The sequence below is a fragment of the Chiloscyllium plagiosum genome, unplaced genomic scaffold (assembly GCF_037043375.1).
Source record: "Chiloscyllium plagiosum isolate Xiang-an unplaced genomic scaffold, Cpla_swu_hap1 HiC_scaffold_31, whole genome shotgun sequence".
In the NCBI taxonomy this organism is placed as follows: Eukaryota; Metazoa; Chordata; class Chondrichthyes; order Orectolobiformes; family Hemiscylliidae; genus Chiloscyllium; species Chiloscyllium plagiosum.
The window spans coordinates 18,066,040-18,093,122 of NW_028270169.1; the positions used below are offsets into that span (position 1 = coordinate 18,066,040).

Here is a 27,083-nt window from a genome sequence, read left to right on the forward strand (position 1 = left end):
GTCCCAACCCTCGGAGTCAGCACTGCCTTCTTGACCTGCAATCTTCTTCCCGACCTCTCCGCCCCCACCATCACCTTAACCTCCTTCCACCTATCGCATTCCCAGCACCCCTCCCCCAAGTCCCTCCTCCCTACCTTTTATCTTAGCCTGCTTGGCACACCTTCGTCATTCCTGAAGAAGGGCTTATGCCCGAAACATCTATTCTCCTGCTCCTTGGATGCTGCCTGACCCGCTGCGCTTTTCCAGCAACACATTTTTCAGCTCTGATCTCCAGCATCTGCAGTCCTCACTTTCTCCACAGTGAAACTACAGCAAGCATTCAAAGGGTTGTGCGGTAACATACTTCCCCAGTCACAACACTTATAAGTAAAGTTTGGTGTTATTTCTAAAAGATTTAGGTTATAAGACAACTAAAAAAAAAGAAAGCATTTTTATCCTAAAGAGTTTTTGCAGAGGTGGAATGTAGCCTCTGTACAGCCAACTGAGTGTGTAGGTGGAAACAGGATACTGGCGAAAAGGCTACATCCTCCCTCGTGAAACTAGAAGATAAAGCGAAAGAATTGATAGTGACGAGATAGCAAAAAGTAACCTAATTCTCCAGGACGTGGTTTTTAAAATCATGTGTCGAGCTTAAATGCAATTCAAATTTCAGTCAGCTGCAACTTAATATTATTTTCTCATGAATATAGAGACTGCTATAGATATTCCAAACCTCAAAAACAATAATTTTTTTTAAAACTCCAATCACAGATTCAAATTTAAAGCAAAGTTCATGAAGTAAGAGAAAATATTCCAAGATGAAAAATAATTGAAGATTTATCCACAAAATAGTTCCACAGCAAAGGCAAAGCAACTGACAACTAGAATTTTTAAAATGCATATTGTACTGGGCTAAATGAAAATCTAAACCAAAGGTTATTGGCTGAGGGAAGCTTTACTTGACAATTATATCACTGGCACTGAAGGCAATTTCTGAAACTTCTGAACCTTTTGTACCAGTTACAGCTGAAATGAAGACTGACTTTTTTAAAAAAACTTGTATCCCTTTACTCCTATACTTTTAATTAGTGAGTTTTCTTGCTGTAGTGATATCAAAATATCAGATTTGTTCACAGCATATTTCAAAATCCTTATGCAGCCCTTGGAGAGAGGGGGGACAAGGTAGAGGAATTAATAGGGGCAAGAATACAAGACACATCTAATTAAAATATGACTAATTTAAAATCACCTAACTATTACAATCCAACTCTGGAGAGCAGCTCTCTCCCCAATCTCTGATCATTTCTCTCTGCCTCATTTTTCATAATCTCCCTTTCACACCCTCACCTCACTCACTCACTCCCTCCCTGCCCCCCTCCCACATCTTTTCAAAGCTGATCGGACGCAGATGTTCGCAGGCAAAGGGACGGCCGGAAAATGGGAAGCCTTCAGGAATGAGATAACAAGAATCCAGAGAAAGTATATTCCTGTTAAGGTGAAAGGAAATGCTGGCAGGTATAGGGAATGCTGGATGACTAAAGAAATTGAGGGTTTGGTTAAGAAAAAGGAAGCATATGTAAGGTATAGACAGGATAGATCGAGTGAATCCTTAGAAGAGTATAAAGGAAGTAAGAGTATACTTAAGAGGGAAATCAGGAAGACAAAAAGGGGACATGAGATAGCTTTGGCAATTAGAATTAAGGAGAATCCAAAGGGTTTTTAGAAATACATTAAGGACAAAAGGGTAACTAGAGAGAGAATTAGGCCCCTCAAAGATCAGCAAGGCTACCTTTGTGTGAAGCCGCAGAAAATGGGGGGAAGATATTAAAACGAGTATTTTGCATCAGTATTTACTGTGGAAAAGGACATGGAAGATATAGACTGTAGGGAAATAGATGGTGACACCTTGCAAAATGTCCATATTACAGAGGAGGAAGTGCTGGATGTCTTGAAATGCATAAAGGTGGATAAATCCCCAGGACCTGATCAGGTGCACCTGAGAACTCTGTGGGAAGCTAGAGAAGTGATTGCTGGGCCTCTTGCTGAGATATCTGTATCACCAATAGTCACAGGTGAGGTGCCGGAAAACTGGAGGTTGGCAAACGTGGTGCCACTGTTTAAGAAGGGCAGTAAGGATGAGCCAGGGAACTATACACCAGTGAGCCTGATGTTGGTGCTAGGCAAGTTGTTGGAGGGAATCCTGAGGGACAGGATGTACATGTATTTGGAAAGGCAAAGACTGACTAGGGATAGTCAACATGGCTTTGTGTGTGGGAAATCATGTCTCACGAATTTGATTGAGTTTTTTGAAGAAGTAACAAAGAGGATTGATGACGGCAGAGCGGTAGATGTGATCTACATGGACTTCAGCAAGGCATTCGACAATACAGAATACAGAACTGGTACACAGGAAGAAGACAGAGGGTTGTGGTGGAGGGTTGTTTTTCAGACTGGAGGCCTGTGACCAGTGGAATGCCACAAGGATCGATGCTGGGTCCACTCCTTTTTGTCATTTACATAAATGATTTGGATGCGAGCATAAGAGGTACAATTAGTAAGTTTGCAGATGACACCAAAATTGGAGGTGTAGTGGACAGTGAAGATGGTTACCTCTGATTACAACAGGATCTTGACCAGATGGGCCAATGGGCGGAGAAGTGGCAGATGGAGTTTAATTCAGATAAATGCAAGGTGCTGCATTTTGGGAAAGCAAATCTTAGCAGGACATATACACTTAATGGTAATGTCCTAGGGAGTGTTGCTGAACAAAGAGACCTTGGAGTGCAGGTTCATAGCTCCTTGAAAGTGGAGTCGCAGGTAGATAGGATATTGAAGGCGGCATTTATTATGCTTTCTTTTATTGGTCAGAGTATCGAGTACAGGAGTTGGGAGGTCATGTTGTGGCTGTACAGGACATTGGTTAGGCCACTGTTGGAATATTGTGTGCAATTCTGGTCTCCTTCCTATTGGAAAGATGTTGTGAAACTTGAAAAGATTTACAGTGTTGTTGCCAGGGTTGGAGGATTTGAGCTATAGGGAGAGACTGAACAGGCTGGGGCGGTTTTCCCTGGAGCGTCGGAGGTTGAGGGGTGACCTTATAGAGGTGTATAAGTTATATGGGGCATGGATAGGATAAATAGACAAAGTCTTTTCCCTGAGGTTGGGAGTCCAGAACTAGAGGGCATAGGTTTAGGGTGAGAGGGGAAAGATATAAAAGAGACCTAAGGGGCAACTTTTTCACACAGAGGGTGGTACGTGTATGGAATGAGCTGCCAGAATATGTGGTGGAGGCTGGTACAATTGCAACATTTAAGAGGCATTTAGATGGGGATATGAATAGGAAGGGTTTGGAGGGATATGGGCCGGGTGCTGGCAGGTGGGAATAGATTGGTTTGGGATATCTGGTCGGCATGGACGGGTTGGACCAAAGGGTCTGTTTCCGTGCTGTACATCTCTATGACTCTACGTGTGCTCTCCCCCTCCCCCCCATCCCATCCCAACCCTTTCACATCTCTTGATGCATGCTCTCTCTCTCTCTCCCTGCCCAATTTCCCATTCCTTTACAACTCATGTGTCCCCCACCCCTCTTCACATCTCTTCATACGCTTTCTCTCAACCATTCAGCCCAACAGGTTTACTTCAGTCGGAGACGTTTCGGGTCCTTCATCACGGTTTACTTCAGATTTCAAGCTCCACACAAGTCTCTTTCCATTTTAATTAATTGCGTCCTATGAATATATTCTTCAACTCCTTAATAAAAACACTGAAATAAGTTGCAAAACCTAGCAGGTCTGACAGTATCTGAAGAAAGAGAAATAGAGTTAACATGATCATTTTGAGAGTCATATTAGACTTGAGTCGTATGGGATGTGAAACTTTAACTCTACTTCTCACTCCATCAATGCTGCCAGATCTGCTGAATTGCTTGAACATTTTTTATTTCAGGTTTCCAGCATCCACAACATTTTGTTTGTTTTGCTCTTCAATTCCATTCCTTCCCATGAAGTTATAGCAACCCACTTAAATATATCTATGCTAATGACCTGAACCATTCCACGTGAAAGGTAGTTCCATATTCCAACCACACTCTCTGCTAAGCTGTTTATGCTGAATTCATAGAATCGCTCCAAACAGCATCCCGCCCAGACCCACCCTCCCTACCCTATTCCTGTAACCCTGCATTTCCCATGGCTAATCCACCTAGCCTGCACACCCCTGGACACTATGGGAATTTTAGCCTGACCAATCTACTTTACTTGCACATCTTTGGACTGTGGAAGTAAACTTGGGCACCCAGAGGAAACACACAGACAAGGGGAGAATGTGCAAAATCCACATCAAACCCTGGCTCTTGGGACTAGAAGCAGCAGTGCTAACCACTGAGCTACTGTGCCACCTGGGATTTATTACTAATTGTTCTATGATTTTGTCTCTGGCTTGCCACTTTGTATAAGTGGCAACAAACCAATATCATATATAAAACATTCAGCATCTTCTGATGTGGATGCTTGAATCTCAATGGAAAGATGCAATTTCCCCATTCAGCTGACTGATCTCATCCGGACAGAGGGGAATTAAAAGTGCAACACTACCACTCTGAAGTATACACCTATGCATCTTTTAGCAACATTGCCAGCAGGTCATGCTCTCAGTGCATACGTAGCCTGGGGAGGAATTCGGATTGGTTAATGTACAAAAATATCTTTTCACTCAACGTAGAATAGTAAGAAAAGTCAGCAGAAGTTCCAAGTTCCAGAAATATGGGAAAAACGGTGATCAGACACATTTTCTAAAAAAAAAAGTCATTATTTTCCATCAGGTTAATAAGAGTCAAAAGTAAATCACAGCCCAGACCTTGAACAGCCTCCAAAACGTACACATATTAATACATACTCAGCTCCAATCACAGGTGTGTAGAAGTAAATGATACTGACTGATGGTTTAGGTCCTATGAAGAGGCACATATTTCATTCCAGGGAACTTAGAATAATAAAAAAGTTAACAGCATATGCAAAATCCATCAACAGAGATTTGCATGCATTGGCCACATTTTTCTTTTCCTCAGTTATACAATAGCTCAGCATTTTCAGTGAGGGATAAAAGATTGCAACAGCATTGGATTTCTTTGACCAGCGGTGTCCTGGCTTTATTTATAATACATCAGACATTTCAACAGCTACATTGCAGTACTATGGAAGCTCTGATTGCAACATTTGTAAATGCAACTGGGATCAAGATGGATCACAAAAACACAAATATAGAAAAGATTCTGCAGATAGTTGTCAAAAAAACTGCAATGCTTAGTTTATATAAATTACAAAAAAAATCTGTCGAAATACACTCAAATACGCAAGTGTTCTCAGGATCTCACTAAATGTTTTTCTTAGGATTCATGAACATTTATTATTATCTGGGCAATTTTTTGAAAACTCAGTCAGACAATCTCGTCACTAGTGTCTGGATTTACTAAATACAGCACGCGCTGCCACAAAATCTAAATAAACACTAAATTCTAGGCCACAATCGGAGGGTTGGTATGGACTTGTTGGGCCAAAGGGCCTATTTCCACACTGTAGGGAATCTAAAGAAAAAAAAAATTTGATAAACTACAAAATCCAGAGCATTAAACAGGTAAAAGGTCAGTACTCAGTATAAATAGTAATTACAAATATTATTCTCTTTGAAATGTCAAGACCTCTTTGACTAATCCCCAACTGAAAGATTACTCTATACACACAGTTCTCATTCATTACATGGCTACATGCTATGACAGAGCCTGATTAGCCTACTACTACTGAGGAGGCAGTTTTCTTGTCATGCAGCTCAAAATATAGCTGCAAATTGTTTTGAAAACTTCCTGGAACAAAAATTGTTTTTCCTCAGAGCTGCCTTTGGACAATCAGCCGTTTGTGAGCCTCCAAGGACCAGGCTTATCTCTTGTACACAAGATAATCAGTGTCACACTTTGAAGCTAAAATTGTCCACGTTTAGGATGTCCATATTTACCCAGCTATCAGGGAAGCTGCAGGACACGATAGAACTCATAAATCTGCATTTAACAGATGTACTAAGTCACTTTTCTGGTCCAAGGGAAGAATCTAATTGTGCATAACAAAAGTCTATCATTTATCATGTGTGCTTTCTACATTTTTCTGAATTAGTTAGAAATATTTCATTTTAACCCTGTATACTTTGACCAGGAAAAGAAATCCGAAATAAATCTTCAATTTCATTACAAGGACAAATGCTTGCAAAAATATGACATAATAAAACAGGCGTCTATGGATACAGGATGCCATGCTTTCAAGAACTGAAAGTCTGGAATCCATCTAAAAAAGTCCAGAACTTGGGCCATAAGGAAATTCTCTGTTTTGGGCTGAGTGATTGGGCTTGATGGGTAGCAGTCATGACGACAGGCCTTACAATACACCTTTATTGAAATTGCAAGACAACATGGATCTAAGTGGCATCCATCTCTATCACTTCGTGGAGAGAGTGATCGCTCATTTGAATTTTTCAGTACTAAACGTATGTGAAGTTTGCAATTGAAAGGGATGCAACCACAAGTTATATTACGCAATAAATTGTAAGAAATAATGTTTTTTAATGTCAAGGACATTATACAATAAAAAGCACAAAGTCCAGCCTTTAGTGCATACTTCCTGGCTGTCATCCAAACAGTCAAAGTTTAGACATAATTTGGACACAGCTCTTTTTTAACACAGCAATACATTTGCTTCCATGTACATGAACCATTGCATTTTTGCATAAAAAGTGACTTTGACTTGCATGCACAAGTCCCAAGAAATATCACAGAAGCATTATACTAAAAAACAGATGACACCAAACCATGAAAAAAAAAAGTCACAAAACGAAAAACCTTTGCCAAATAAGCTGGTTTTAATGATTGTCTTACATAAGTAAAATGAGGCGGGAAGACGAGGAGATGCAGGGAAGGTATTCCCAAGTTTAATGCTTCGTCAACTGAAGGTGGGGCCAAAAGTGGAACAATTAATGTCAGAGATGTTCATGAAGCTAGAATCATTCGGCTACATCAGTCCTCTTAAAAAACATATGTTCAAATGCCCACCATGGGTGATCCATGATTACAATCCACGACACAAAACAATTCATGTTAAAAAATGCAACAATATTTCCACAAATTAATTGGAGATGTAGTGGACAGCGAAGAGGGTTACCTCAGATTACAACAGGATCTTGACCAGATGGGCCAATGGGCAGAGAAGTGGCAGATGGAGTTTAATTTTGGAGCATCGGAAGCGAGGGGTGACCTTGTAGAGGTTTACAAAATTATGAGGGACATGGATAGGGTAAATAGGCAAAGTCTTTTCCCTGGGGTCGAGGAGTCCAGAACTAGAGGGCATAAGTTTAGGGTGAGGGGGGAAAGATATAAGAGAGACCTAAGGGAGAGTGGTAAGTGCATGGATTGAGCTGCCAGAGAAAATGGTGGAGGCTGTTACAATTGCAACATTTAAGAGGCATTTGGATGGGTATATGAATAAGAAGGGTTTGGAGGGATATGGGCCGGGTGCTGGTAGGTTGGACTAGATTGGGTTGGGATATCTGATCAGCATGGACAGGTTGGACCGAAGGGTCTGTTTCCATGCTGTACATCTCTATGACAAATTCCTTGTTGAATTTATCAGCTATGATTTCATGAAATGATGGAACAGACCTGTGTTGATAACATTTCTTTCCTGTTCCTATATTGTAATGGGATATACTTTGTGAGTAAATGGACATGATTTTCAAGCAGAGTCAAAACATGTGGCCCTGGAAATGTACAGCAGGTCAGGTAGCATCCGAGGAGCAGGAGAATTGACTTTTCGATCACAAGTCCTTCATCAGGAATTTGGGGGCGGTTTGCGGGGGGGGGGGGGGGGGGGGGGGGGAGGAGATAAATGAGAGGGTGGGGCTGGTAACTGGGAAGGTGATGGATAGATGAAGGTCAGGGGTGATGGTGATAGGTTGGAACAGAGGGTGGAGTGGATGGTTAGGAAATAAGTAGGATAGGTGGGACTGTTCAAGAAGGCAGGGGGAAGGGAGATAAGGAAACAGGTGAAATCAACGTTGATGCTGTGAAGTTGGAATGTCCCAAGGCAGAAGATGAGGCATCTTTCCTCCAAGCATCGGGTCGCTAGGATTAGGTGTTGGAGGCAGCCCAGGACTTGCATATCTGTGGAAGAAGGGGAGGGGGAGTTGAAGTGGTCAGTCATATGGTGGTGGGGCTGTTTAGCGCGTGTCGCAGAGATGTTCTCTGAAAAGTTCCACAAGTTGACGTCCTGTCTCCCCAACGTAGGCAAGACCACGTCAAGAGCAACGGACACAGTAGAAGAGGTGTTTGGATGTGCATGAAAATCTCTACCAGATGTGGAAGGATCTTTTGGGGCTTTGGATGAGGTGGGCGGGGGGGCACAGGTTTTACACCTCTTGCAGCAGCAAGATTGGTGCTGGGAGTGGAGGGTGAGTTGGTGTAGGGCGTAGGCTTAACGAGGGAGTTGCAGAGGGAATGGCATCTGCTGAATCCTGATAGGGAAGGAAATATATCCCTGGTGGTGGGGTCTGACTGTAGGTGGCATAAATGTCAGAGGATAATGTGCTGTATCCAGAGTTTGGTTGGGTGGAAAGTGAGTACCTGGGGGGGTTCTATCCTTGTTGTGGTTGGAAGGACGGGGTTCAAGAGCAGAGCTGAGGGAAGTGCATGATTTTCATGCAATTAAACTAGATTTGCTTCTTTCAACAAAGATACTATAGAAAAGCTCAGCTTTTGATTATTCTTTCTATGTTAATGGAAGTAAAATACTTTTGTCCTAATCTGGCATGATCATTCAACTGTTCCTAGTTCTGAAAGAGACATTGTACAAATGTAAAGAGAGACTGAAACAGATAAAATGATTTGGGGAAATGCTAAGTTCTGGAATCTATAATCTTACAAACATCTATTATGTACACTTAAATTGTTCTGACATTGGTCTATGGAGGGGTCACTTTAATTGTATTTTGGCTTGACTAAATATCTAGGGCAAAGCAAGCACTGCAGTTGATAGAGAGCCAGAGTTGAAAAGTGTGATGCTGGGAAAAGCACAGCAGGTCAGGCAGCATTGGAGAAGCAGGAGAGTCAATGTTTCAAGCATATGTCCTTCATCAGGAATTCCCGAAGAAGGACTTATGCTCAAAATGTTGACTCTCTTGTTCCTCAGATGCTGGCTGGCCTGCTGTGCTTTCTCCAGCGTCACACTTTTCAACTGTGACTTTGAATATGTAAAACAACATTAATTAGGACAATAATGACACTGAAGAGTGGCAAATTCCCATGAGTGCAGGGTCTCCACTGCCGAGTTTTAGAAGGGCGTAAGTGAAAACATTGGCAATATTCTAACTATACCTTGCAAAATTCCCTGAATTCAGGAACTGGTCCTATCAACTGGGAAAAAAAAAAATCGCATATTCCGCTCCATTATTCAACAAAGGCAACATGGGAAAAGTCAGAAACTATATACCAGTTAGCCTAGTATTCATTGCTGGAAATGATTAAAAGTAATTTTCAGTTAGCACATATGAAGAGCTTATAAATCTTTAGTTGACCTTCAACCACAAATTCGAGAATAAAAAAATAGGTGGCGTTGAGCGCAACATGGATACAGAGTTACAAGAAAAATTTATAGATCAAGTAAATGCACAAAACAGTGGCAGATGTACTTCAATATATGCACAAAGAAGGGCATAATAGGATAAATTAAAGTGCTTTTCAACTGGTGAAAAGCCACAACCAGTAAAGATCCAGGTACATAAAACATTAAAGCATCGTAGACAGCTATAGGAAATGATCAAAATAGTGAATGGAATGTTAGCCTTTAATCTGAATGACTAGAATACAGAGATTAAAAATGCTACCAAAGCTATGTAAAACTCTAATTAGATTAGGAAACCCTGCAATCCTAGAATACTATGAGCAGTTCTGGGCACCAAATCTTCAGAAGAATGTAATGGTTTTGGAAATCCACCGTAGATATACCAGAATGATATCTGGACTCTTAAACTGCAAACAACAATCAAACAATGGATGTATTTCTCTGAAATTTGGACAGTTAAGGATAAGATTTGATCAATACTTAAGATATAAAGGGGAACCAGTAGCTCCCCACATACTTTATTTTTGCTACTGGAGAGTCTAGAACTTCCGGCAGTATAGCATAAATAGTACAGAGTGAAATTAAGAAACACTTCTACAAACAAAGAGTGGTTGGTAATTTAATTACTGTGAAAGTGATGCACATTACTCGGCTATCCTGCAATATTTCGATCAGACACTAACTAATTTAAGGGGTGATGATATTCTAGCGGCGTTATCCAGTGACTCAGGTAATTTCATGGGGACCCATGAAATCCTGAAATGGCAGACAATGAAATTTGAGAGCAATAAAAATCTGGGATTAAGACTGTGTAATAACGATCATGAAACCATTGCTGATTTTCAGAAAAACCAATCTGGTTCATTTAATGTCCTTTGGAAAAAGAAACTAAGAAACTGAGGACTGCAGACGCTGGAGATCAGAGTCAAAAAGAGTGTGGTGCTGGAAACGCACAGCCTGTCAAGGTAACATCCAAGGAGCAGGACAATCAATTTTTCAAGCATAAGCCCTTCATCAGGAACTTATTCTCGAAATGTCGATTCTCCTGCTCGTCGGATACTGCCTGAACAGCTGTGCTTTTCCAGCACCACACTCTTCGATTCAGAAAAAGAAAACTGTCTTATGACTCCAGACCCATAGCAACGTGGTTGACTCTGAACTTCCCTCTGGGCAATTACAACAGGTAACAAAAACTGGCGCGGCTAGCAACTTCCATGTCCCATGAACGAATAAAAAAAACCCTACCATCTACATTTGAATTTACTCATAAATTAATGCCGTCAATCTCAATCAATGGAAATAATGGAGACAGATTAGCAAACTGAACCCTGATATAGAAATCAAGGGATAATGTTTCACAGACTTCATGTAGATAAGACCCCTTATAATTTTCACTCACAGTCAGGTAATCAGCTACGAGGTGCTTGAACATTTTTACTAGCATTTATGGAATCATACCAATAAGTCTCATGTACGTGCTATTTGCAAATACTGCATGCAAAGTGAATACAGTATGTAAAATGCCTAAATCTACACAAACTTTGTATAAAAAATATAATTTATATTTTGGTGCAATCCCTTAGTAACTATCTGCATTACAAAATCCTTCATTTTCACAATGGAAAATGCCGTTGAAAGTAATCACATTTTGATTACACTCAATAATCACATTTGAATGTTACACTTCATTTAGATAACCTGTGCGCATTGCCATTGAAGACTTACAAGTTAATATATTAAAAGTCCCACATAAAATAACATACATTTATACCGTGCCTTTAACATAGCAGAACATCTCAATCATATTCATAGGAGTGTTATCAAACAAAATTTAACACTGAGCCACAATTTGATTTTAGGGCAGATGACCAAAAGCTTGGTCAAATAACTAAGTTAAAAGGGTGTCTTAAAGGAGGAAAGAAAAGCAGTGAAGTGGGAAGAAGTTCCAAAGATTTGGACTTCCACAGTCAAAGGTATGGCAACCAAAATATGCAAAAAATACAATCGGGAAAGTTCAGAAGGGGGCGGTGGGGGTGGATTTGAAAACAAGGAACAGAACTCTCAAAGTGAAGGAAGAATTGGAAATAATACAGCAGTTCTTTATGATCAGGAAACTATAGTGGTTAAAATTAATGGTTTCCAGTTAATGCAGTCCTTAGGGCACCACAATGGTGAGAGTTCAATAATAGGAACAATTGCTTTGGTGGGGAAGCTGCAAAATGGTGACTCCAAACATCAGTGCTGAGGCCCAACTCATCACCTGATCTATAATCCAGGAATTAGAAGTAGAGAAAAACATACCCATATCATCAAACAATAACAAGTTGGAAGTTAGTGTTAATAATATCGACATGTAAACACATTCAACAAGCACTGTCACAGATCTTTGAAAAAATAACTTTTTTTTTAAAATGAAACTAGTTAATATATCCCATTCCCATGTTCAGATTGTTTTGTTGCCATATAGCTGTGCACATTATGGAGATAACATCATGCACATGTAACCAGCTCAGTACCTAACAACTCGCATATATAACACTTTTAACATAGAAAAACACCTTAAGGTACTTCGTGGAAGTGAAATTAAGAAAATGAATAGCAAAGATGACTCCCCAAGGGATAATCAAAAGCAAGTCAAAGATGGGTTTTAAGGAAGAGGGGGAGCCGGCAAGGCAGAGAAGCTTTGGGGTAATATTCCAGAGTTTAAGAGTAAAGCAGATAATGCCACAGCCAATGATGGAGTAAGGGGGTGAGTGTGAGGGGAGGGGTGTGACTGCAGAGGGTGCAGGTTGGAGCAGGGGACTCTGCTGCACAAGATCATCAAGTGAAGTAAACCAAAACTACTGATGTTGTCAAACACGTCACAAGAATAGAAATGATCAATCTTCAAATATGTACATTCAAATAAGACACTTAACTGGCACACTGTGAAATCTTTCCTACCAATCAAGAGACAACAGTTTATTTCACTTACCTGATTTTTAGTCTAATCTTGTTTACAACTTCATCAATGTTGGCCAAAGACTTAGGGGAGAAAGAAAAGCAAGAATAAGAGAACACTCAGTATCCAAACAAAAAGCAGCTTTAAATTCAGTAAAACAGTGACTCCTAGTGGAGTAGAACAAATAAAGCACAGTTAATTCTTCAAGCAAATATCGATTCTTTCAATCTTAATTTCTTTTAACTATATACATCAAAATCACTTCATCTAACATAGTTAATGTGTTGGTTCACTCACATAGAAAAGTTGCCAATTGAGTACTCACAATGCAATTAAATTAACTTAATCACGCAACTGGCATCCCAACACAAACCAGATCAATAACAACTGTGTATTTATACAACATTTTTAATGTCATAAAATGTCCCATATTAAACAGAAGCATTTGTAAGTAAATATTGACACCTTGTCACATAACGTTCTGTCTTGGCAGATAGCCAAAACAAGCTTTAAGGAAAGAAAGGTAAAGAAACAGAGGGATTATAGCGTCTATAATCGGAAACAGACCCTTCAGTCCAACCCGTCCATGCCGACCAGATATCCCAACCCAAACTAGTCCCACCTGCCAGCACCCGGCCCATATCCCTCCAAAAATTCCAAATCTTGCAGCTGATGCAGCAGTAGGTAATTAAGAGTTATTCTTCTTGTATATTCTCCTCTGCGTAAGAAACAAGACCTTTCAGGCAAACATTAGAACAGTCAAATCCAGAAGTGGCAAAGGTGTGAACGAGGGCTTCAACAGCAGATAAGCTGAGACAGGAACAGAATTGAGCCACAGATTGGAGGCGGAAAAAGATAGTCTTAGCAAGTGTCATCAAAAACCCATCACAAAATCAGACATGAAATCAAAATTGCAAACAGGCAGGCTTCGTCTCAGTTGCCTGGAACAGAGATGATTGCTGTGGCTAGGGAACAGAATTTGATGCTTTAGTCTTCATAATATTTGGGAAGTATTTGCCTCTTCCCTCCTTACTGTCAGATAACCAGTTTGATAATTTAGCACAGTGGAGAAATTCAGAGCAACAATGAAGAGCTACAGCTAAATGTAAACATCACACATATGAAAAGTAGGAAGGTACCTTGGATAATGTCACCGAGGAGCACCTGAAAGATGGGAAATAAGAGGATAGATCTCTGGGCGACACTGACTATAACAGTACAAGTGCAAGAAGTGACGTCATGGTGGGAAATGGCACACTAGCTATAACGGACAGATAAGAACAGAGCAAGGCAAGTGCAGTACTAAGCTTAAAAATGTGTTGCTGGAAAAGCACAGCAGGTCAGGCAGCATCCAAGGAGAAGGAGAATCGACGTTTTGGGCAGAAGGGCTTATGACCGAAACGTCAATTCTCCTTCTCCTTGGATGCTGCCTGACCTGCTGCACTTTTCCAGCAACACATTTTTAAGCTCCGATCTCCAGCATCTGCAGTCCTCACTTTCTCCAAGTGCAGTACCATGCAACTGGATGACAATGGAGGAGAACGTCAGGTAACGGAGGAGAATACGTGATCAACTTTGTCAAAAATCAGAAAAGGTAATCAATTCTCCAAGAACAAAAACATATAATTTGAATAGTCTCTCCTTAAAGTGCTAGCCTTAGAACTACGGTAAGGCAAAAGAGTTGATCCGATTGTACATCTGTTGAATTGAATGCTTTCAAAGTAACCAGGAGGTAGTCACATTATAGCATCAATACAAAGTGGTCCTGTCTAATGACATTGCAGTATTATTGCAAACGCAGCCTACATCTGAAATCCATGTCAAATTTGGCCACCCAAAGTAACAAGTGAGACTCATTTCACATTAGTGCTTGATTAAATATAGGCTGATTTTATTCATTCACAGGATATGGGTGTGATTTCACAAGGCCAGAACTCATTTGTCGATCACTAATAGGAGGTATTTTGAATACTGCAATACTTCAAATCATAGTGGTCTTGAACCAACAGCATGGCTCAGCAGACCATATTAGTGAACAACCAAGGGTCAATCTTGTAGCCATGAGCCTGAAAGATCAAACCACAGAAGGATGGCAGATTTCCTTCTCCAAAAGCAGAACAGAGAACCAAATGAGATTTTGCAACAATCTGGTAGCTTCCTGGGCACCAGTAGGGATATGAGCTTCTATTCCAGACTTAACTGAGTTTAAATTCCCCATTAATGGCATTCAAACTCCACACTATTAATCTAGTGACATAACCTTCGTATCATCGATAGTCACATGTGAGGTGCCAGTCAAGGCTAGAGGTTGGCTAATGTGGTACCATTATTTAAGGGTGGTAAGAGCAAGCCAGGGAACTATAGACCAGTGACTCTGATGTTGGTGGTGGGCAAGTTGTTGGAGGGAATCCTGAAAGACAGGATGTACATGTATTTGGAAAGGCAAGGACTGATTAGGAATCAACATGGCTTTGTGCATGGAAAATCATGTCTCATAACTTGATTGAGTTTTTTGAAAAAGTAACAAAAACTATTACGAGGTCAGAGTGGTGGACGTGATCTATATGAACCTCACTAAGTCGTTCGACAAGATTCCCCATGGGAGACTGGTTAGTAAGGTTAGATCTCATTGAATACAGGGAGAACTAGCCATTTGGATACAGAACTGGCTCAAAGATAGAAGACAGAGGGTGGTGGTGCAGGGTTGTTTCTCAGACTGGAGGCCTGTGACTAGTGGAGTGCCACAAGGATTGTTGTTGGGTCCTCTACTTTTCAGCATTTATATAAATGATTTGGATATGAACATAGAATTTTTTAGTTTGTAAGTTTGCAGATGACACCAAAATTGGAGGTGTAGTGGACAGCAAAGAAGGTTAACTCAGATTACAATGGGATCTTGACCAGATGGGCCAATGGGCTGAGGAGCGGCAGATGGAGTTTAATTTAGATAAATGAGAGGTGCTGCATTTTGGGAAAGGAAATCTTAGCAGGACTTGTACATTTAATGGTAAGGTCCGAGGGAGTGTTGCTGAACAAACAGACCTTGGAGTGCAGGTTCATAGCTCCTTGAAAGTAGAGTTGCATGTAGATAGGATAGTGAAGGTGGTGTTTGGTATGCTTTCCTTTAGTGGTCAGAGTATTGAGTACTGGAGTTGGTTGGTAGGTCATGTTGCTGCTGTACAGGACATTGGTTAGGCCACTTTTGGAATATTGTGTGCAATTCTGGTCTCCTTCCTATCGGAAACTTGAAAGGGTTCAGGAAAGATTTACAAGGATGTTGTCAGGGTTGGAGGATTTGAGCCACAGGGAGAGGCTCAATAGGCTGGGGATGTTTTCCTGGACCGTCGAAGGCTGAGGGGCGACCTCAGAGGTTTCTTAAATCATGAGGTGCATCGATTGGATAAAGAGACAAGTCTTTTCCCTGGGGTGGGAGAGTCCAGAACTAGATGGCAGAGGTTCAGGGTGAGAGGGGAAAGATATAAAGGAGACCTAAGGGACAACTTTTTCACGCAGAGGGTGGCGCATGTACGGAATGAGCTGCCAGAGGAAGTGGTAGAGGCTGGTACAATTGCAACATTTAAGAGGCATCTGGTTGGGTATATGAATAGGAAGGGATTGGAGGGATATGGGCCAGGTGCTGGCAGGTGGGACTAGATTGGGTTGGGATATGTGGTTAGCGTGGACAAGTTGGACCAAAGGGTTTGTTTTCGTGCTGCACATCTCTATGACTCATGGCATTGCATACAGTTTTTCCATCCAGACTAAACAGTTTCAATCAGGACAATCAGTAATTCGGCAGTATTTTCATTATTTCCCTCAAATGGAAAAAATGTGTCCAGAGGAACCTGGCATTCTATTATCCGAATATTGGATTATCCAGCAAGATTCTAAGGTTGCGATGATTGGCTAAAATGTGTTATCCGGCATTCGATTAACCGAACAGAATACTCCCCGCCCGTATCCTTCAGATAATGGAGGTTCCTTTGCACATGCTAACACCATGCTTAACAAAACACAGGGAAATCACTGCAAAATAATAGCACATAATCACATTTAAAATGATGGATGGATAAAGTTGTACAAGCTTGACTTGGTGGCAGAAATCTCTAAAAATTCAGAAAATCCTATACAGGATATTTTTGAAGGGTTTGTTTAACTCCTGCAGATTAGCAACTTTAAACTAATCCGGAATATTCCAAAAAGAAAATGGGATTTTGTTTTCCACCAATTTATTTCCTTCACTTGTCTCTTTCTACATAAGTTTCCCTCAGTTTTGTTTACATTCATGAGCTAAGGGAAAGAGCAGTATTCAAGTTTGCCCTCCCACTGATACCACTCCAGACATAGCCCCGCAATAAGGATTATTACTTTTCCATTTAGTGCATGGAAATCAATTTTCTTGAGGCTTCAGTTCCAATGGAAACCTCTTGGTCTTGGGCTATCTTGATGCATGTCAACTCCAAACATAGCCAATAGGGAGGAATCCCAAAAGAACTCTGCTGAATGCAATGATCGCTGACAGCACACGCCAAATTCAACCAGAGCCAATCACTTCCAGAAAAGTATGTCATCAGCTGAATATAACTACATGACACCCACTGTTACATAAACTCAGTGTAAAAATTGTAACTGAAACCAAGAAACTAGTATCAACTGATAATGATTTGAGAAGATTAAAGATTATCTTATAAACTTTTTAAGACACGCACAAAACAGGAATGCGTTTTCAGTCAGGATTTTGCATCTCTGGAAATCAGAGAAAAAGGTTGATATTAATTTCCTTATTTACAGTTTCTTATACAGCCAACATATCTGGCCTCAAATGGATGAGAAGCTGATCTAAGCACCAGAAAGCGTCATACCAGCATATTTCCCCATCAGAGACTCCTAGCCCAGAGTTGTCTGTAATTCAAAAGTACAAAGGGTATTTACATAACACAAATACTTCAAACTATTTCTGGGCTGCAGGCTCACAGTGGTGCATTATATCTCTTCTCTCAGGACTGCACTAAAGCACTTCAGGTGTCACTGTCATGCAGACAAATTCAGCAGCCATTTTTTAGACAGCAATGCCCAATAACCAGTAATGAGTGAATGAGCAATTACTTTTCTTTTATACGATCGAGCAGCCTCATTAAGGAACTCTAAACACAGAATAAATGCCCCATTGATAAGCAGCAAATGAATGTCTTCCTAAGAATAAAGTTTTTAAAAACCATGTCTGGCAGATAAATACGCTATGGTTTCTGCAAAAATCCAGCTAATGATTAAGTAGCTTCTGATGGTTGTAATGGACAGTTCAGATATCCAGAAGAACATAGTCACTGTTTGACAGAACACTTGAGAAATCACCTGTCATAGAAAAAACATCCACTGTTCTTTCAGCTCTCCTACCTGTTCTGTTGGGAAGAGTGTGTTGATGTATTCCACAGCATTGAAATCAGCCCTGTCCAAGGGATCCTGGCTGGGGAACACCTGTGTGATTCAGTGAATGACATATCAAATGCTTTACTCAAAATTATTATTCTTAGTAACGTTAAGGCGCCTACCTCCGACTCTGTACAATTTTGAGGAAAGAATGTGTAGTTCTACACTAATTCTAGAAGTTTTTTGAAACATGAAGCTCAGGAAAATCATTTAAATCTCTTATGGTTCATGGCTTATACACTAGCTCTGGTTTTTATTTTGCCATTTCTCTCCTTCTTTGCTGAAGATAGCAACTCCTACGGAGGTGAAGTATTCTTGCATGCTTAGCCAATTTTAACAACAGCTCTAACCATCAACTGTTTAAGAAGGGTGGTAAGGACAAGCCAGGGAACTATAGACCAGTGAGCCTGACCTCAGTGGTGGGCAAGTTGTTGGAGGAAATCCTGAGGGACAGGATGTACATGTATTTGGAAAGGCAAGGACTGATTAGGGATAGTCAACATGGCTTTGTGCATGGGAAATCATGTCTCTCAAACTTGATTGAGTTTTTTGAGGAAGTAACAAAGAGGATTGATAAGGGCAGAGCAATAGAGGTGATCTATATGGACTTCAGTAAGGTGTTCGACAAGGTTCCCCATGGGAGACTGATTAGCAAGGTTAGATCTCACGAAATACAGGGAGAACTAGCCATTTGGATACAGAACGGGCTCAAAGATAGAAGACAGAGGGTGGTGGTGGAGGGTTGTTTTTCAGACTGGAGGCCAGTGATAAGTGGAGTGTCACAAGGATCAGTGCTGGGTCCTCTACTTTTTCAAATTTACAGAAATGATTTGGATGTGAGCGTAAGAGGTACAGTTAGTAAGTTTGCAGATAACACCAAAATTGGAGGTGTAGTGGACAGCGAAGAGGGTTACCTCAGATTACAACAGGATCTTGACCAGATGGGCCAATGGGCGGAGAAGTGGCAGATGGAGTTTAATTTAGATAAATGAGAGGTGCTGCATTTTGGGAAAGCAAATCTTAGCAAGACTTGTACACTTAATGATAAGGTCCGAGGGAGTGTCGCTGAACAAACAGACCTTGGAGTGCAGGTTCATAGCTCCTTGAAAGTAGAGTTGCATGTAGATAGGATAGTGAAGGTGGTGTTTGGTATGCTTTCCTTTAGTGGTCAGAGTATTGAGTACTGGAGTTGGTTGGTAGGTCATGTTGCCGCTGTACAGGACATTGGTTAGGCCACTTTTGGAATATTGCGTGCAATTCTGGTCTCCTTCCTATCAAAAAGATGTTGTGAAACTTGTCAGAAAAGATTTATAAGGATGTTGCCAGGGTTGGAGGATTTGAGCTATAGGGAGAGGCTGAATAGGCTGTTTCCCCTGGGGCTGTTTCCCCTGAAGCGTTGGAGGCTGAGGGGTGACCTTGATCCAGAAAGGAGTTTTCAAACTGCTTTAAGATGATCCCAGATCTCCAAAGGTAAAAGAGAACAAAGCTTCCCAATCCCACAAAATTATTTTGCTTAAAAAGACATTGTTTCTCACAAGCAAATTCTCTACATTCCAACTTGTTGATTTTAAGTCTGATTCTATCCACAGATCTGGCAAATAGGTTTGACCAAAAGGATAATGAGTTTTCAGATGAAGTCCTTGTTATCTCAACATATTTCCATAACGCAAGTTTCAGAACAACCATGAACTTCGAGTCCAGTATGACAGTTCTTCAGAGTCATACTGAACTCGAAACTTTATTCTTTCTCTCTCCACAGATGCTGGCAGACCTGTTGAGTGTCTCCAGTTTCCAATATTTTGTTTCAGATTTCCAGCATTCACAGTAATTTGCTTTTTTATTAACCCTGATGACTCCTTCAGAATCTCTCAATAAATTGGGTACAATGATCCTATTGTGATCTCAAACAAGGCTATCTCATTTCTTGCGAATCTACTTACCCCACCTCAAAACTTTATTCAACTGGAGTCATTTTCTAATATGAGGACACTATCAACGCCTTGTCAAACAGAACAGCTGAATCTTTCTCCTATCCATTGTATTTAAACAAAAAAGGCAAAATCACTTAATAATCATTTCAGTATTGTTCCCACCTAGCATGCAAGCTTTTACATGTATCAGTATTAAACACAATTCCATTCATCTGATATTCCTTGTAGTGTGCATGCATCCAGTTCTTTAGATCCCCAGTTTTCACATACAACTTACCATTACCGACAAGTAATTCTGCGAACAAATTATTAATCAGGTGATTGACAGACTTGTGAAAATGGTAATCTTTGGATGAACTTTAGGTGACTTATAGGTGGTATTGTCCAATTAATATAAAACAAAGAACTGCAGATGCTGGACCTCTGAAACAAAAATAAATAAATTGTTGGAGAAACTCAGCAGGTCTGGCAGCATCTGTGAAGAGAAAACTGAGTTAATGTCACAGGGTTGGGGGAGTCCAGGACTAGAGGGCATAGGTTTAGGGTGAGAGGGGAAAGATTAAAAAAAAAGACCTAAGGGGCAACTTTATCTCACAGAGGGTGGTACGTGTATGGAATGAGCTGCCAGAGGAAGTGGAAGATGCTGGTACAATTGCAACATTTAAATGGCATCTGGATGGGTATATGAATAGAAAGAGTTTGGAGGGATATGGGCCAGGTGCAGCAGGTTGGACTAGATTGGGTTGGGATATTTGTTCGACAAGTTGGACTGAAGGGTCTGTTTCCGTGCTGTACACCTCTATGACTCTTATGCTTTGAGTCCAGTGACCCCTCATCAGGATTCCAATGAATTCATTTTCATTGGTGTCATGTCTGGAATAATATTCTGATTTTGTGTGTTAATATGCCACCAATTGTGGAATTGCTTTATGTAGATATTTTGGTAGGAACAGGAATGGAATTCAATTTGCACAGGAATTTGGTAAATACTGGAATAAAATTAATTATAATAATCTTCCTAATGTTGGGAAATTGGTGCAAAGAAAATAACTAATGAAAAATCATAGAATCCCTACAGTGTGGAAACAGGCCATTAGGCCCAGCAAGTCCACACCAACCCTCCAAAGAGTAATCCACCCAAGTTCATTCCTCTACCTTATTACTCTAGGTTCCCCCTGACTAATGCACCTAACCTACACATCCCTGAACATGGTGGGCAATTTAACATGGCCAATTCACCTAACCTGCATATCTTTGGACCTTATGAGGAAACTGCAACACCTGGAGGAAGCCCACACAGACACAGGAAGAATGTGCAAACTCCCCACACAGCCGCCAGAGGCAGGAATCAAACCCACACCCCTGACGCTGTGAGGCAGCAGTGCTAACCACTGAGCCACCATGTTGCTTTATTATTTTTAAAATATATTTATAAGATGAGACTGTTACTGACAGAGTCAGCATTTCTCCCCTCAAATTAACAGATGATGGTGACACTTTCTGGAGTTGGTGCAGTATTTGTATTGTAAATGTAGTCACTGTGCTGTTAGTTGACCCACCAGTGAAAAAGCAGTGACATATTTCCCAGTTAGGAAAACGTGAGACCTAGGGGAGAGAAGGCAAGCTTTGGTGATCTTTTGTGCCTGTTGTCCTTGCCCATCTAGGCAGTAGACTTCATGGGATTGAAAGATGTTGTCAGAAATGAGCTACTTCAAAATAAATGATTACTTGAAGTGCTTGATAGCAATCAAGCAGTCTCCTTTGCCCCTGCTATCAAGCTCCTTAAGTGTTATTGGAACTGCACTCATCCAGGAAAGTAATGAATATACCATCACAGTCCTGCCCTGTACATGGTTGATGGTGGAAAAATTCTCAGGAGTCAGAAATTGAGTTACTTAGTGCAGAGTATCCAGCCTCTGATCTGCTCTTCTATGCACAGTATTGTATGACAATTTCTATTTTTGTTTATTATTTGAAGAATCTGGGCAAGCTGGAATAAAGGAGTCAAGCCCAGCAAAGTTTGGTGGGTGATTGTGTACTTGCATGATATATTAGGTCAGCTCTAAGCTTATAACTGTATTTCATTTTCATTGGTGTCATGTCTGGAATAATACTCTGATTTTCTGTATTAATATTCCACCAATTGTGGAATTGCTTTATGTAGATAATGAAATGGGAAAATTTGGTACTTGTGATGCAGCAGTCCCAAAGATGTGACTGGTGCTGGATTGCAGGTTCAAAGATTTTTAGTTTAATGTACAAGTAGAAGTACACCATTTGGCTCAGTGGTTAGCACTGCTGCCTCACAGCATCAGGGACCCAGGTCCAATTCCAGCCTGGGTAGAGTTTGCACATTCGCCCCAGATCTACATGGGTTTCCTCCAGGTGCTCCAGTTTCCTCCCACAGTCCAAAGATGTGCAGGTTAGGTAAATTGGCCATGCTAAATTGCCTATAGTGTTCAGGAATGTAGGTTCGGTGCATTAGTCAGGGGAAACAACAAGTAATAGGGTAGGGGAATGGGTTTGCAGGGTTACTCCTCAGAGAGTCAGTGTGGACTTGTTGAACCTAATGGCCTGTTTCCACACTGTAGAGATTCTATGAATTTGATCCCTCAAGTCAGGGATGATCTTTTTAAAAATCGACGGGTTCACAGTTTGTGTCATCTCCTCTAGCAGCTATGTGTGAGTCGCAGCTCAACAGGTTTGGGCAAAATGCAAAAGTAAAGGAGTCTACTGGTTTGGAGAGATGACTAAGAGCTGTTGTGACTCAGTGCAAGTGGCCAGGGACACTGCAGGACCCTGACAGACAGCTGTCAACAAACAATTAAGACCACCCCACCCTTTATTATTGGGCAGTCACCTCACCCCGCTCCTCGCCAAAGTTAATAAAAAGCCTCAGCCCGCCCCCCCCCCCCGTCACTTTCGAAGGACCGCCCTGTACCTGCTCGATCGCCTGCTGCACCTCCGGAGACAGGTGCAAAACACCCTCTAACTCATCCACACACTCCAGCTCTTCCTCCTCCATGGTGGCGGCCATTGCCGGCGATTTGCACGCTGGGATACAGGAGGACTCAGCCGAAGACTGGCCGGGAGGCTGGGTCATCACGTGATCTGGGCGGAGCCCCAGGTCATTGAAAAACAAAGAGAGAGACTATTGGAGAAAATTAGCAATTTCTGACAGCCAGGAAAAAGTGGTATTTACTGGGGGACAGGGTAGAAGTGAGGAGATGGAGCCCAGAGAGAGTGAGATAGATATGAAAGGTGTAAGGAATGAAAACATTTCTAAAAAAATGAAATGGAGAAGTTTAGATTGGATTATCTACAGTGTGGAAACAGGCCAATAAGCCCAACAAGTCCAGCACTCACTTTCACCTCCAAGTCCACACCGACCCATTTCCCTCTGACTAATGCACCTAACACTGTGGGCAATTTAGTATGGCCAGTTTATCTAACATGCACATCTTTGAATTGTGGGATGAAACCCACACAGACACAGGGAGAATGTGCAAACTCCGCACAGTCACCTGCGATGCTATATCAAACCCAGGTCCTTTATACTGTGATGCAGCAGTGCTAATCACTGAGCCACCGTGCCACCATAAATAAGCAAGGAGATTGTGGATAGCAGGATGGCAGAAGAAAAGCTGAATAAGTGATAATAAGAGCAAAGGGCAAGGGAAAATGGATGAGCTGTATTGAATGCCACCCATTATAGTGGTTAGAGACTGAAAAAAATTGCAGACGCAAGACTCCAAGGTAGACAAGCAGGAGGCCGGGAGAACACAGCAAGCCAGGGCAACCACACCCTCCCCCCACTTCCATTTATCTCATTGACCCTTCTAGTCACCAACTGGATTCATTCCTCCTAGCGATCAACCAGGTCATACCCTCTTCCTGTGTTCACCTATCTCTACCTCACCACCCTGCACCACCACCCAACTGCAACTCCACTGACACCAATCCCCAGTCCTGAAGAAGGGTTGCACCTGAAATATTGACTTCTCCACCTCCCGTTGCTGCCTGGTTTTCTCTGTTCCTCCAGCCTTCAGCTTGTCTACCCATTATTAGTAAGCCCAGGAGAACATGGGAATAGGTGACTGTGCTAATAACAACCCAGGTCATAACAGAAACAAAAACAAAAGTTGCTGGAAAAGCTCAGCAGGTCTGGCAGCATCAGAACCGTTCTGAGGAAGGGTCACTGGATCCTAAATATTAACTGATTTCTCTCTTCAGATGCTGCCACACCTGCTGAGATTTTCCAGCAAATTCTGTTTTTGTTTCTGTAATGACACTGGTCGCTTTTAGCACAATCACCTATTCCCATGTTCTCTTAGGCCCATGAAAATGGATGGCATTCAGTACACTCACCCATTTTCTCCTGCCCTTTGCTCTTATTCAGCCATCCTGGCCTGCAATCAGCAGGTGTGGCAGCATCTGTGGAGGGAAATCAGAGTTAACGTTTCAGGTCCAATGACCCTTCATCAGAACAGTTCTGATGCTGCCAGATCTGCTGAGCTTTTCCAGCAATTTCTGTTTCTGTTTTTGTTCCTGATTTACAGCATCGACAGCTCTTTTGGTTTGTATTTAACCGTGTCATAATAGGACAGGATGTGGGTTGGATAAAAAATACATGGAAGGATGTGAATCAAGCTCTAAAGTTATTGAACTCAATATTGAGTCTGAGATGTTGCAGGGTCCCCACACAGAAAATGAGATGTTGTTCTCTGAGCTTTTGCTGAGGCTTGCTGGAGCACTGCATCAAGCCTGTGACGGAAATGTTAGTCAGGGAACACTGTGGTGTGTTGAAGTGACAGACAACTGGAAGCTTGGGGTCATTTTTGCAAACAGAACATAGGTGCTCTGCAAAGCAGTCACCCAGCCTGTATTTTGTCTCCCCGATGTAGAGGAGACCACACTGAACAGCAAATACAGTCGACTGAACTGAATGAAGTACAGGTAAATCGCTGCTTCACTTGGAAAGTATGTCTGAGGTCTTGGATTGTTAGATGGTAAATGGGCAGGTATTACACCTTCTGCAATCGCATGGGAAGATGCTGTAGTGGGTGTGAGGCAATGTTGGGAATGGAGGAGAAGTGGACCAGGGTGTCCTGGAGGGGGTGGTCCCTGCAGAATGCCTCATTCCTGATGAAGGGCTGATGCCCGAAATGTCGATTCTGCTGCTCCTCGGATGCTGCCTGACCTGCTGTGCTTTTCCAGCACACACTCTCAACCCTGCAGAATGCTGATAGGGAGGGAAAGGAATATGTCTGGTCATGGCATCCTGTCGGGGGTGAGAGATATGGCAGCTTACGTTCCAAAGGCTGCAGAGGCTGGTGGAATGGTCATTGAGAATCTGTTGTGGGAGGGAAAGAAAGGAGTGAGGGCAGACGTGTGGGAGGTGGATCAAACATGGCTGAGGGCCCTATCAACTGCAGTGGTGGGAAATCCTCAGTTAAGGAAAAAGGTGGACATTTGAGGATTCCTGCAGAAGGTGGCATCTTCAGAATAAATACAACAGAGCTGGAGAAACTAGGGGAATGGGATGGAGTTCTTGCAGGAAGCAGGGTATGAGCATGTATAGTCGAGGTAAATGTTGAAGTCGATGGGTTTGCATTGTATATTGGTGTCCAGCCTATCCCCAGAAATGGAAACAGATGTTGCAGAAGGAAAGGGAAGCATCAGATGGACCAGGTGAAGGTGAGGACAAGCTGGGAATTGGAAGCAAAATAAATTAAATTTTTCCAGTTCAAAACTTTGTCTTCAGCATAAATACCACTGCTGGTGCTGACAGTTCTGAGGAAGAGTTACCAGACTTGAAATGTTAACTCTGTTTCTCTTTCCACAGATGTTCCCAGACCTGCTGAGTTTCTCCAGCAATGTCCGTCATCGTTTCAGTTCTCTGGCATTCGCAGTTCTTTGTTTTATTCCAGCCAGAGAGAGTCAGAAATGAGGGCTTCTAATGGAGTAGGGTTAGTGTCCTTGCCTCTCATTCAAGAGACTGGGATTCAAGTCCTACCTGCTCCAAAAGTGTGTACTAACATCTCTAAACAAACTGATTAGTAATTAGCCTTTAAAATTAAAAATCTGTGAAACTTAATGTTTTCACTCATATTAGTGATGGGACTTAGTTGTGACTGAGCCTATGTCGTGCAGCAAATTGTTGTCCAAATTTCTTAAAGTTTTGCAGGAAGTGGATTTGGTCATCAGAAATCCGTGGTTTCTCTAATTTTGGAAAATAAATATTAATAAGCTTATACCAGGGAGAAACTTGGAAATTTTATGTGGTTGAGGTGGTGTGTTTAGGGCCTTGGATGGTGAGGAGGAAGAAAGGAGCAGGTTTCATGTATCGGTTTTACTGGTATCTTGAAGTATACAATATGAGCTGGACCACTAAAGCTCATTCACCAGTTTTCTTTAAGAGGTAGCAGCATTTGTTGCTATCGATCACATTGCAGAATAAATAAATCTTTGCCGTTAACAAATCTGTTAAGGTGAAGTAATTATTTGTTTCACAGAGATGCAAACAGAAACTTGTAATTTCTGGAAGTGCCAAATCAGAAGCAACACTGAAAGACCTCAGCAGGTGACAGATGGAAAAGTGCACTTGGCCCATCTTAATTCATTTAACCAGACACACATGACATTAACTTTTTAAATTGTTTCTTAAAGTCTTTCTGATTAATGATCCAAAGCATTTTGGAATCAGGTATTCCTGATGTTGAACATCAGACCTGCGGTACGTTTTAGGTTGGTGAAGGGTTTTACAGATTAGAGAGCCTAAGTAGATGGAGTTCAAATACTGATCAAACATAATGGAATTGAATTTTAGAACAAGTTCAAGGGTTTAACTAAACTACCTATGTTCCTGGGTTCCTAAATAATTCAAAATGTTTGCTGCTGCTATTTTATCTGTACATTGATCACTCTTCAAATAAAATGATTACTTTCACAAACAGATTATTTGTGACAATTGGTAACCTAATTATACATTGTAACTAATTAAGTGTAGAGTTTAACAAATATATAGAGGAGATTCAGGTAGCTAAATTACAGTTGTAACCTCTGTCATTATAGAAACTGGAATGGGCACAGTGCTGAGCAGAGCTAAACTATTATGCATATATTATTAATAAATAATGTTAGAACAAAGAC

The 27,083-nt window shown here is 41.4% G+C and overlaps 1 protein-coding gene across 1 annotated transcript in view; it reads right to left on the bottom strand.

Moving 5' to 3' along the window:
• The window catches only part of vps53 (VPS53 subunit of GARP complex), a 235,043-nt gene extending 212,040 nt beyond the window's left edge, over window positions 1–23,003 (bottom strand). Inside the window, exons 1-3 of the mRNA XM_043718341.2 lie at window positions 22,873–23,003; window positions 17,968–18,048; window positions 12,607–12,656 (exon numbers count right to left, since the gene is read on the bottom strand). Coding sequence (XP_043574276.2) covers window positions 12,607–12,656; window positions 17,968–18,048; window positions 22,873–22,968 — 227 coding nt within the window. The 5' untranslated portion in view covers window positions 22,969–23,003. The remainder of the gene's footprint in view (window positions 1–12,606; window positions 12,657–17,967; window positions 18,049–22,872) is intronic.
• Window positions 23,004–27,083: the final 4,080 nt, after the last annotated feature.